The sequence below is a fragment of the Rhodnius prolixus genome, unplaced genomic scaffold, assembly GCF_049639745.1.
Source record: "Rhodnius prolixus isolate KJV_2025 unplaced genomic scaffold, Rpr scaffold_4, whole genome shotgun sequence".
In the NCBI taxonomy this organism is placed as follows: domain Eukaryota; kingdom Metazoa; phylum Arthropoda; class Insecta; order Hemiptera; family Reduviidae; genus Rhodnius; species Rhodnius prolixus.
Genome location: NW_027411614.1, coordinates 41,983,366 through 41,996,058, shown reverse-complemented (window position 1 = coordinate 41,996,058; position 12,693 = coordinate 41,983,366). Strand labels below are relative to the sequence as shown.

Genomic DNA, 12,693 nt, shown 5'->3' with positions numbered 1-12,693 from the left:
GTGCGTTTAAGAAAATGCGAAAAGAAAAATATTAATTGAAGGAAGAAAAATTTCCACTTCGTAATATTTTACTTATTTTTACATTGATATTGTCGTAGATAAGTATGACCAGAGATCTTTAGAATTAATCCATCTCCTCCAACCGTAGACCTGTAAAGACAGAATCTACAATTGGTGAACAGACGGCCGAATGGTGCATTAGCGTAGTACAAAGTACAAAATACAAGTCATGGATCGTCTTACAATTAGATATTTATAATTAAGAGTTTACCTTTGCCATAGGTGTTACATTATAAACTAGAAATAAGAAGCAGGAAAACGCCACAAGAGAACGGTATCATAAATAATTACGCAATTATGCTGGCAACTGGTAATAACAACTAGATGTATATGATTCCTGATTTTAGTTTTCGTCCAAGTAATCTGGTGGCTAGATTTTTCGTGAAGTACATATCAATTAAAGGAAGTCGGGACATATTTAACAAAATCTGTGGATGTTAAATAAACTACTTTTCTCTCTATCAAAGATTTATTATTATTAGTTTTTTCAAATTAAATTGGTCAATGCCTAAAATATGATTTTTTTTTTAAATTTCAACAAGGTATAACGTAGAATTTATTTAAAGCGACATTATAATTCAAACAAGTAGAAGAGAAATCTTCTGATCAATTTGGACTTGGCCAGTTTGTCATTCTGAATTCTTTTAGGTTTTAAGTGCATTATAATTTGTGCATTAGTACAGAAAATTATTTGCTAATAACTTTTTTCCTCAAAAAACTTATAAAATAATGCAGGGACAATTAGATGATTATTGGCGATTATGTTGGTTGTGCTGTGAAACCCCAAATTTTAAGAAGGAGCTTGGCGCTTCAGTCATCACTTATCTTGCCGTTGATTTGTTCGTTACAGTTCGAATATTTAATACATATATATTTTTTAAATTGCTTATCACCCGTCTTAAAATTTGAAATTCAATCATGAACGTGACTGAAGGATTTAATTTTGATGAAGATTTCGTAAGTATTAAAAACAAAAATTTTGTTACATTTTAATTTTTTAATGATCGTAAGTTAAGCCTGGAATTTGAAAAATTTAATTTAAAATAATATCACAGAACAAATACAAATTTTTGGACGATAAAAACAAATTAAAATGACTTGATTGCATTAAAAATGAAATCTTTTGCAATTAAGATGTGTAAAAAACTCAAATGAAGAAATTTTTGCTTAAATTTATTGTGATTTAATTTATTATTTTTTCTTATCAAAAGTTTAATGTGTTTGTAGTTTTCTATACTTCAGAATGTTTTATTCATATTTGATTTAACATTAATGAAATTTGAATAAAATGAAAGTTTTGTATTGATAAGTAAAAAGTACTTCACAAGTCAGGTCATCTAGTTGGACACTGCTGATGTCTTCATTTGGATTAAATTTGCCAAATGCTAAACTTGTGGAATAGTTCTTGAACCTAAATTACGTACTCTACACTGGACTTTACGTTATATATTTGTATCAAATCTGTATACTTCTACATTGGTTCAAACAGAAATTGAGCTCTCCTTCCCTATTGGCGTATAACTTAAAAAACTTTTAAAATGCTGAATAGCAGACTAGTTATGAAAAAGCAACAATGTTATGACAGTAATTTTTAATTTCTCGTATACTCATTCTCAAACTAAGCAGGATTCCACACATTACACTGAAATTAAGGCAGGTCTAACAAACTCTCAAGACAGCCCTATTCTCTAATTAAGTATAAATTAAGAATGTGAGCAGAACTATTCACTTATTTCTAAAGAATCTTTACAGAGGCTTGACATCACTACCGGCGACGGCTAAAACTACCATAGGACGTACTTTCTGTCTTACCGAACGGCTGCGATAATATTTTAATTATAAACTTCGAGTTAGCATTGAATTGTATTTAATAAGGTAGGAACAAATTCTTTTCCAGTTTTTGTTCTTAATTGTTGATCAAAAAAATTGTTACATTTTTTTAAATTGAAACGTATAAACACATAATATAAAATTCATCACAAGTAACAAAAGAATTAGAATGAGTAATTTATTTTTATATTCCACACTTATACTTAATCTTACCAAGGGTAAGATAAAGTAATGCATTGTGCCAAATTTTTGATAGTTTGTTTAAGGTCGTTCTTTGTGGGGGATATTTGGGGGTTTCCTCCATCAATTGGGTCATTTCAATGAAATGTATGGTTTTATAATCTTTAAAATGTTAGTAACATATAAATTCGTTTCACAAATTTGGAAAATGGAAAATATGTATGAATTAGAATTTAGAAAAAGTATAGTAAGAGAAAATCGGGCGAGTATTTGTACCAATTTTTAGGTTTATGAACTAAGAGGACCTCAAAATCTGTATTTGTAAAGAAAATTTAATTTAATTTTTATTTGCACAATCCAATACTTCAGCTTTCTAGAAATGGAAGGAAGTAAAAAGTTCGTTTTGCTGACGTCTTGGATTCATGTAATTTAGAGTTAGTTATAAAGGCCATTTGGTTTAACTGTCCTCGCTTTTAGCCTAAGCCCTTCTGTGCGTATAAAGGACACGCGGTGCGGCTAATGAGCGCCAGTTTTGTTCATTATTGTTTTTCTTTTTTCTTTTTTTTTTATTTGATCATTGAAGCTATAATAGCCAAAAGTTTATATATTTAAGCGAGCATCTTTATATTTTCTTTCCGTAAGTTATTGATCTGCATGTGAATAATGTATAAACCAAGTTTAGAGATTTCCGTAAAAGATATTTAATTTTTCACAGTAACCAGCAATTCCAAAGAAAACATGGTTTTTGAGTTACAGTGCGTCATCAATCGGGGGGTTTTCACTGTACAATATGCAGACTCCGATTTGGCCATAATTATTCTTTGCACCATCTGGTTAGAATTGGCATCGGCAGATAGTATACTAATTGTACTAGTGAAACAAACACAATTCCAGATGCAAACCAACTCATATTGAACTGCAAGAAGTTTGGTCATGAACTTCTGGGATAGTGTGAACAGAATTGCTAAGTTTAGGTTAACAATGTCCAAGTTAGATTTGGAATTTACGAGGTCTCTCAGGTGCAATGATAGTAAAAATCTTTAAAAAATTAATGTAGAGATTTTTTTATTTTAAATTTTGTATTATTTGCCAAGTCAGAATATTGAAAGATATTTGACTATGTGAACGGTATTTCCCAGAGAGATAGCGATCAGTCCAGCAGCAAAAATCTATCACGGGTGACTTGAGGGTTGAAGAAAAACGCACAGTATCTTGTTCTTCTAATTTTCTTAACTTTTTTTGTTTTGTTTTGTGAATCGGTTACGTAGTTTCAGATCTATTTTTAGCTAGAATCAACTCTGCATTCATCAAATTTCTACTAGGCCTATGTTTAGATTCAGAGGTGGGGGACAAGTTAGGAAGTTTCACGTCCCTTTTCAAGAAGTGGTCTGCCTTCTCAAAGCGGCATACTGTTTGCTAAGTCCTTTGCAGACCACAAAGCTGTTTTCGTTTTTGAAGTATTTCTATTGAACACTAGTTTTCCCGTTATATATTATTTAATTGTTAATTTTTGCCTTTCTAGGTTTTTTATTAAAAATAAAATAGAAATTTAAAAATAGAAATGTATCTCTTGATTTTTTACTTTCTCTTACTGAGTAAGGAAAGTGTTGTGATCGTGCCATATTTTCTAAATATTTTTATTTTAATTTTTTAGCCGGTAATATCCGAATTGAGATGGCTTTAGTCAATCTTAAAGTGGTTTTCAAAAAGCAATCACTGGGTGCTAACAAAATCTGAGGACCCGCCGCTCCAATTACAGGGTTTACAATCCTTTATCCAGAAGTTCTTTACTGAGTGGATTCATTAATTTTTAGACATATCTTCCTCTTAACTTCGTATTCGCACAGAATTCGTTTTAGACCAGTTAGGTATTGGGATGACAGTGGATTGTCCTAAAGTTTTATTTCGTTGTAGTGTACAGTATTAGTAAGGATTAATTGTGATTCAAAATTCCGAAACCATAGAAAATGTTACTGCGCCATATTTTTTTTTTTTTTCTTTGAAATGAAAAACGTTTTTATTGAAATGTAATCAAATCATTATCGTGTTGGCAAAGAGTGGTTACTTATTCATAATGCAAAATTAATTTCTTTTAGTTTCTACAGAATAACGTTGAATGAACAAGATATTAAATGTTTTTATGACCATATTTTTATGGCCGTCATTAATAATTGAACAGTAAAAGAAGGTTTATTTGCAGATTATGTTCACAAAAATGTTTGTGTTTTTTACTTCAATTTTTGTTTTGTTTTAAGTTGGTTCAATTTTGTGTGGTAGCTCATGTGGAATTTCTAGTTTTAATACTTTCAATAAATTCAAACACTTTTTCAATTTCTCTTACCCTTAAGTAGGAGGAAGTATTGCAATTTGGCTGCTTTTCGATCTACGTTTTTAGGTTATCGAATATGAAAACATTGTTTTTGTCTAATTAGTTTAACCCTTCATTCAAACATGGACCCACTCACATACATTGCAGGTCGTAATTAATACTTTGCAGTTACTTTATCATATTGTACACTTTTGGTGTAAAATCTCTCGAAGTCAGTTCGACTTTTCCGAGAACTTCTAGAAGAGACGAGTAATAACTATTTGTGCTTCTACGCCTTATTCCATTCTGATGCCGAATTATCGTATTGGAAACAAAAAAAAATCAAATATACTCAAGGTTCTAACTACCAAATTTTTTGTAAACTTCGAACATTTGAGAAATTGTATCTTACATTGAAATGTAACTATACAAAGATCTTATCCTAACCTCACGTCATCTTTCCTTTGAAAGTAATATCTTATTACGTAAGTTTTGTAAAAAGAAAGACGTGTAACTATTCACAGCAGGTTTTTTTTTCTTGTTTTGTATTGTTTTCTGTTGGGACTGCAAACAACATTATGTCCAGGTTGCAGTAAATATGCAACAATGTTTATACGGGCTCCTGCAGTCAGCTACTCATCCCTTACAGTTCCCAATGAGTAAACAATGGGAACTGAATGAACAACAAACTTCCAGTGCATTCCTTCCAGCTCAATTCCAACATTTAGCATGCCTTCATGAATTTACACTACTAGAATGTCCCCAAACTCTCTGGTAATGAAGCCATCAGATCGGCTTGCCATTCGCCTAATGAAACTCTAATGGCAACTCAAAACTTGGTGCAAATATTTGTAGCTAGCAATATGAGTTAGTAGCTCAGGTAAAGGTAATTAAGTTAAACCTTTCTATCCGGGGGGCGTTCCGGTAATAGCATTGATTACTTGGCTTTAGCTATATTCACCAGCAAACCCGAGTATGATACATGGCCTTAAATTATTTATTCCGTCTTTGTGCCCGCTAGATTATCTATTATATGCAATAAATTATCAGGGTTTTAAGGCAGATCTCTCCTATTTAAAGAGATAAATTGTTTTTTTTCACTTCATCCCAAACTCTTTAATGGTTTATAAATAAAATGATTTTAGAAAAATAAATTACTTCTTTTATATTCTAAATAATATGAAAATTACTCTAATATGATTAAATTAATGCAAATTAATACTGACTATATGACAGCTTCTTTTTTAAGGCACAGTTAAGCAACTAGACATTTCTTCCAACTCATTCCTGATAGGAGCAACTGTCGTACAGGTGTAACTGTCGTTTAATATGTCTTTGTAGCGATCTGGGAGTTCAAATTAATTTCTAACAAGTGGAAAGTTAAAAACTCTTTAAACAGCTTTTGATTCTGTTAGTACAGCCTGCAGTTTTCTTCTCTTTGAAACAGATAGGCCCCAAATTGAAGTAAAAGTGTTGTAAGGAAATTTTAAGTTCTGTATTAAATTGTTATAGAGGAAGATTCACCTTTGAAGCTGTGATCTTTCAGGTGGGTTTGGAGCATTCAAATAATTTCAGTGTTCGATTTAAAATATAAGGTTTTATCAGAAGTGATGGTTGTTTTCTATTGGTGCACAGGTCTCTTCGAAACCTTTCAGTTTGAAGAAAGTGTAGAAGTTTAGAACCTTGAAGGAGATACAGTTTTACTCCTCCTCTAGTTAGAGAAGGTATTGTGATCGTGCAGATTTTCGATTTGAAACCGGAAGTTTTCTGTATCTGTGTTCCTGTAAGGCAGAAAAGAAAAAATGGTCTGTACTAACTGGGCTGGTAATTCAAGCATTTTTTAAACTGTAAAGATTTGTTTAGGAGATTATGTTGAGAGATTTTATCTTTGGTTATCACGTTAATATGCAATTAGAATCTCTTGAAGTTCTCCTGTTAATATTTAATTCGTTTCATTATACATAGTCTGTTGCTAAAACACAAGACAGCCCAACTTCCTCTTCAGGCTTGTCAGAAAAAGAAATATTGCCCAGAATACGCTATGCACGCCGGACATTAAGCTATACCCTCAATACCTCCACTGTCTTGGTGGTACTGGCTTCTCGTTCTAATCTACCCATTAATATGGTCCCAAGTGGTTGTGGGTAGTGAAACCAAGAAGAGTGGCTTCACTCTAGGCTACATCACACACAGAGCTTGGCAACTTGGGCTGTTAATTACCATAAAATCTCTCTTGAGTGTACACTGTTCTCTTGGACGTAGAGTTGACTCAGCCTAGAAGCGTCCTTCTACAAAGCATTTTTACCTCTTGACTTCCTGTTACTTAGGTAAAAGTAAGTTTTACCCAATTTCTCTTACTGCTCGTAAGGAAAAATACAAATTTTGGGATTGTTTAATCAGAAATAAATGATTTTAGGATCTTTAATCAAAAACAAATTTTGTAGAGACTTTTTTGAATGTTACTTTTTTTTTTATTGAATGTTAGTTGGTTTTAGTTTATGGTTACCATAATTTGGAAGCTTATCCTACGAGAGAAACTCTTTTAAAATCAGTTACCACAAAAACAGTTTCAAATAAAATCAATTAGCCATTCCTTTAAAATATATAACTAAGAGAAATATAGCAAAAGAAAGGTCCGCTGTTGATTTTTTAACTTTTTCTTTCTCTTGGCAAGAGAAAACTCAGGTTTCCCTTAAAGAGTCATTTCCAGTTAAATTCGTTATATTAAATTAAAAGTTTGGAAAATGTATAAATTAGTAATTTTGAGATGTTGAGTTTTGTTTTCTAAACTACTGTTAGAGAGAAGCAACCAAATGGGTGATTGGGATGTTTTAATAGATGGCTTTAGCGGGGGTTAAGGGCTGTTAAGGGGGTTCATTGAACGGAAGTCATTCTCTCTAGCCGATCAAGTACTCTATCAGTTTCCCTAAAGTGACTATAAAGAGCAAAAGTATATAGTTTATCATCAATTTCTAAAAAATTTAATCTTAAATATCTCACTGTTCGTCTTTAAAAGCAGAGTTGGTTTGGCCCCTTAGAAAATTAATTACTCAATCTATTTCCTGGAATGCCTTTTGCACTTTATTTTGCAGGAATATTGATTACATCCCTTACAAGATACAGTTCAATTCAAATATATTTTAGTCTGCTACTAAAAAAAAAACACAATGGAGTCCATTCATCTTGGTTAGCCACGGCAAACTAAGAGATCTTACAAATAGGGCGATAAAAAATTGGATAACAATTCTTTCTGGGTTAACCTTCTTTTTTTTTAACTTTTTAAAGAAATTATTAAGTAATAATTTCTGTAGTATTTTTACGGCTTTAATAAAAAAAATATTTATAGAACATATTTTTTAGTGGTTATATTCAGTATCTGCCTAGCGACCAAAACTCTTTTGATGTGCGTATTTGTGATTGTCACCAAGTATTCGTCTAAACCAGCGTTTCCCCAACCTTGTTTGTCTCACGAACCACTTGGTAGTACCACATCATGCTAAATTGTACCACTTCGTAAAAATGATTTGTATTTCGTGATATTTGTTATTCCGAATGTGTTATTTTACTATTATTATCATCTTTATTTGTATAGAGATACAATATATCTGTTACAAAGGAGTTCAAGTTCATGTTCACTTTATAAACTTTGTAAAGTGTAAGATCTTAGTTTTAAAACTTTTTTTAAATAATTAAAAATTGGGCACTTATTTTTCTCTTCAAAATTATTAATTAATTTACAAAGTTCTCCTTTAGGATTATTATATTTGTGCCCAAATCTTCTAAATTAATATCTTTTAAGCATTCAACTACCTGTAAGTACCAATTAAATTTAATGTTGCTTGGATAGAGCTTACTCATTACAATCAGTCTCTCTCTAAGCAGATCTTTACATAGTTATAATTTAAGTTCTGTCACATGATGATTCTATTAAATTTTCTTTTATCTTTTATTGATAATGATGTAGCTTTTCCTAAATTTTCTTTATAGAAGGGGTTTGAAATCCAATTATCGTTTGTGTTTTCGGGTTTTGGAAAATACTCCATAAAAGAAAATTTTGATATTGTTAAATATGCATTATATTTTCTCGTATATCTTGAGACAGACTAACCTTACTGTAAATTGATTAATTAATTTATTAATTAAAATAATTTTTATGTATTATAAAACGTTTCTATTTTTATTATTATTATTATTATATTTTTATTATTTAATTTATTTTAAAATTTGTTTATGTCCGTCATTATTGATTATTTTTCGCGTACCACCAACCAGCAACTCGCGTATCACTGATTGGGTAACGCTGCTCTAAACAATTTATCTTTGATATCATCTCAACATTAAGATCTTGTAAAATATTAAACTGATGTAAAGACTAACACATCGAAAGTTTACTTTCAATTTTGAATTTTCCCTCAATGTTGATGATTGAAAAAGGGCTTTTGAAGGAAGTGGGGGGACCCGGAAACTCTGCCTTTTTTTCTATCAAATGAAAATACTTTTTTGAAAAGTATTTTGAACCATAGGGATAGGTCCTTAACTGCCTGAATTTCGTGGGAAAATGTTTAAAATAGAATTTTTAGGATTACGTCTGCGTAGCGGATATGCTATGTTCTAAAGGAAATAGAGCCCTTTTTTGAGAGACTCTTCAATAACTGAGGAACGGAATTCCTTTCAGCCAAATGGTACTTTAGTCTAAAAAACTTTGCTCGCTCTGTTGCGATTGGCTACCAAGATTCAGGCACTTCCGCGATACTTTCTCTCTCTAAGAATAGAAAGAGGTTGTCACTTGATCGAAGAATACGGGTGAGATCGGTAGATGGAACTATAGAGTTCCAATTGACTCCATGTCTCGCTAAAGAATCGATAAATAAATATTTGGTTTTGAAGTGAGATTTCCAGCTTAAGGTTACCCCAATTAATTTTAAAAGAAACCTCCTTGAGAAAGGTTGAATGAAGAGGAATCGGGCTGAGCAGCTGTTTCGCGTGTGTGTATACAAAAGGAAGTAATGCAGGTGGAAAATTGGGCTATCGTGTAGACTCTGCTCGTCTAATCATCCGTATAATACAAGTCCCTCCATTTAATCCCTTGTTTTCGTCCCTAACAAAGCAGTTTATCTTCTTGTTCTGATCCTCTCTATCAAATGGAATGGAGGTGAAACAAAATATAGGTACTCCAGTGTTGTACTATAGTTTGCTATTCATGTTAGTCAGTCTGTGCCGATGGTGTTGCAAATTTGTTGGATTAAATAAAGAACAATATTTTTTTTCCCAGCAGATTATTGCTGAATTCAATTTAAAAAAGGACAAATAATCTTTTAGCAGATACTGCGGCTTTTTTTTTACAACCTGTTGACCTGTTACTGGATTTCCAGTTATTTTTAAAAACAATAGAAGTAGTGATTGTTTTTTTGGGCACCAAACAAAAATAAAATATTAAAGGTTAAAAAAACTGTTCCCTGTTAATAATTGGGTTTTAATTTAATTTACGAAAAAGCCTTGGTTTCTTAGACAAACCTAACAGTTCCGGAAATGAGCACAAGGAACAGCCTTTTCTCTCTGATTACAGGTCGTCCTGTACATTCCTCCTCCTCCTCTAGAATTGTCATAAAATAAAAACGACTACAAAAAACCGTACGTGCGCTTTTCATTTTCAGTTTATAAAAAAATCAGCAGGATAGGGTTTCAAGAAGAGTGGAACTACTTCAGGGCAGAGGCTAATTAAGCTGGCCGGAACACAATATTGGGTATTTGCAGACTGGAATCTCTACTTCTCCCCATTGTCGTTAAAAACGTGTGTTATTTAATAGTTTTGCGAAGCTCTAGAAGTTCCACGTGTTGGCTGTACCCTGATTAAAAAGTGATTACAAAATTCTTCTCTTGTTACAATCCATTATTTGAGCTCCACGGAAATTTCCCTGTCTTTCAATAAAGGGACGGAAGTGAATGTAACTAGCAACAAGAAAGGGGGTGAAACCCTAAAACAAAGAAATGACGATAATAGAATACTGAGGACATAGGAAAAGTTTCTAGTTAGGGTTCTTTGAAGAAAATGAGATTACAGGGTAGACATCCCAGGATGGTTATTGCCTAAGCCGTGGAAATAAGAAGAGCGGGAATATCTTTCTTTTCTTTTTTTTTTTCTCAAAGAAAACTGAAAATCTCCTGTTGAGGTAAAACTAGAAAACATGCTATTCTGAATAGACGATTAATCTAAATCATTTCCGGAATATTTAAATTTTGAAATCAGTAGGAATATATTCGAATTTTGTGAGATAGTTTTTGGAAATAGATTTCCTAGTTTTCCCCCCATTAGTGAAAGTAATGTTAAAGCTCTTTCCTTTAAACTTTTCCCTGGCTTTCCCTTTAATAACTGAAACCATGATCGTAAAATAAGCAAGAAATCCACCTCATATTATGTAGAACTATACTCGTAATTCCAACTTTGTGGATCGAAACAGAACTCTTGTCAGGTTCTCTACTTCCTCTTACCTATCTTTAGGGGATGTATACATCCTGAATTCTCATTTTGAGATCCTTTTGTGTGGGTGTCTGTCGATTTCTAGTGTTCAAATCTGATGCTTAGTTTAGTTACCACCTTTTAAATAGGGTTTTGATCGTAATCCAACTACTGAAAGTGACGCTTCACTGAATTCACTTCTTCGTGTTATCACTTCTCTAGATAAGAACAAGGGTTGCGATCAAGGCGAATTTCCGATATAGTGTTCGTTAAGAAAGTAATTGATTTAGGGTTCCCAGAGTCAAAGAAAAATGGTACTTGACTCGCAAATAAGATTTTTAAGGTCAATTTAACGATAATGCTTGCTAAGACAGTGAGGAAAAATTCTCTCCCTAGAGTGCAATTTCACTGTAATTTACGCACCCGTTATCTTCATAGTTCTAATAGAAAGTTCAATATATAAGTCAAATGATGAATTTAAATTGAGAGGAATTTACATTTTATTAAAAAAAAATTAGGTTTTTTTAAAAATTTGTCTGCAAAAAGTCTAAGTCTTAATAAATATTCATTACGTGAATTACATTTAAAAAATCGTATGTTTGTACCCATAAATAATTTTGCTATTTCTCGTATTCAATTTATACAATATTTTTGTTTAAATTTCCATTACTAATTATAATAGTTACTTTGCCAGCTTCTTTAAATTGTTGATGATCAATTTCTAGAATATAAAAATAAAGTTTAACGAAGTTAATAATAATAATGAGGTCATTGTAAAATTGCGAAATAGTTTCATGATAGTGGATTTCAGTTCGATAAGTTGGCATATCTAAGTTTCGAAATGTTGATTTGAAATTGTTATTTGTGATAACAATAGTTGGTTAGTATGCAGAATTAGGAAGGGACAAAATGGCAGGAAACTATCCTTTCTTGTTAGCCGAGGACAGTACGCCTGCTATGTTGTGGACGCCGAAACAGAGAGGTTACTAGCAGTCCGGTAGAGGATCTTGCCACCCCCAGCTAGTATATACACACAAAGAGATATACTTATTTGGTGGAGGCCATGTTTAGTGGTGGCTATCTCCATCCTCTTTGTCCTCTCTCCGTACATAACCCTACATACGTATCTAAATTCTGTAAAAATGTTTTATTTACTGTAGAGCATACGTATGTATATATATTTTTTTATCTTTCCAGTATTTTATAGCCAACTCACTGGAAGTATTGCGGTTGTGTAAAATTATCCAAATCTCAAGACTTCACTAGATGTAAACGTGTGAAATACTTGAAAGTACGATTAAAGTACTTTAGCAAATAGTAAATTTAGTATAGTATAACAGTAAATATACATATCGATATAAAACTCTCCTATCGACTTTTTTTTTTTACCGCAGTTTAAGTAATTTTCTTGGAACTTTAATTTTTTCTAAAAGAAAAGTAGTTAAACATTAAAATTTATCAAAACTATGCGGTAGCACAATTGTTTAAGGGTTGATCGACAAAAACTATATGTTGAAGGACACCCAACTTTGACAATTCTTTCAACTCCCAAATTTTCTTAAAAATAAAGGGTACACACTCGTTTATAACTGTAAATTTTTGCACAGATTTTATAGATTTCGAAAAGTTCAATTAAAAGTTGCATTTTCAGATGTCAGATTTTCATCGCGGATGTTTTAGTTTTTGGTTGCAATTCGATTGCTCAAACATATTTTAACCAATGTTTAGTTTAAAAAATAATAACTCAAATACAGTCCTTCCTAAAGCTAACATTAATAAATGAAAACCACAAAACTCTAAACTAAAGCTATAAAACGTATACCATGCCGCTGTGCCGTTTTGATATGAATACATGGTT

General features: G+C 31.9%; 1 protein-coding gene across 1 annotated transcript in view; it reads left to right on the top strand.

The window, feature by feature from the left end:
• The first annotated feature begins 796 nt into the window (after window positions 1-796).
• LOC141455332 (orexin receptor type 2-like) overlaps window positions 797-12,693 on the top strand; it is a 118,566-nt gene continuing 106,669 nt past the window's right edge. The window contains exon 1 of the mRNA XM_074130284.1: window positions 797-1,017. Coding sequence (XP_073986385.1) covers window positions 979-1,017 — 39 coding nt within the window. The 5' untranslated portion in view covers window positions 797-978. The remainder of the gene's footprint in view (window positions 1,018-12,693) is intronic.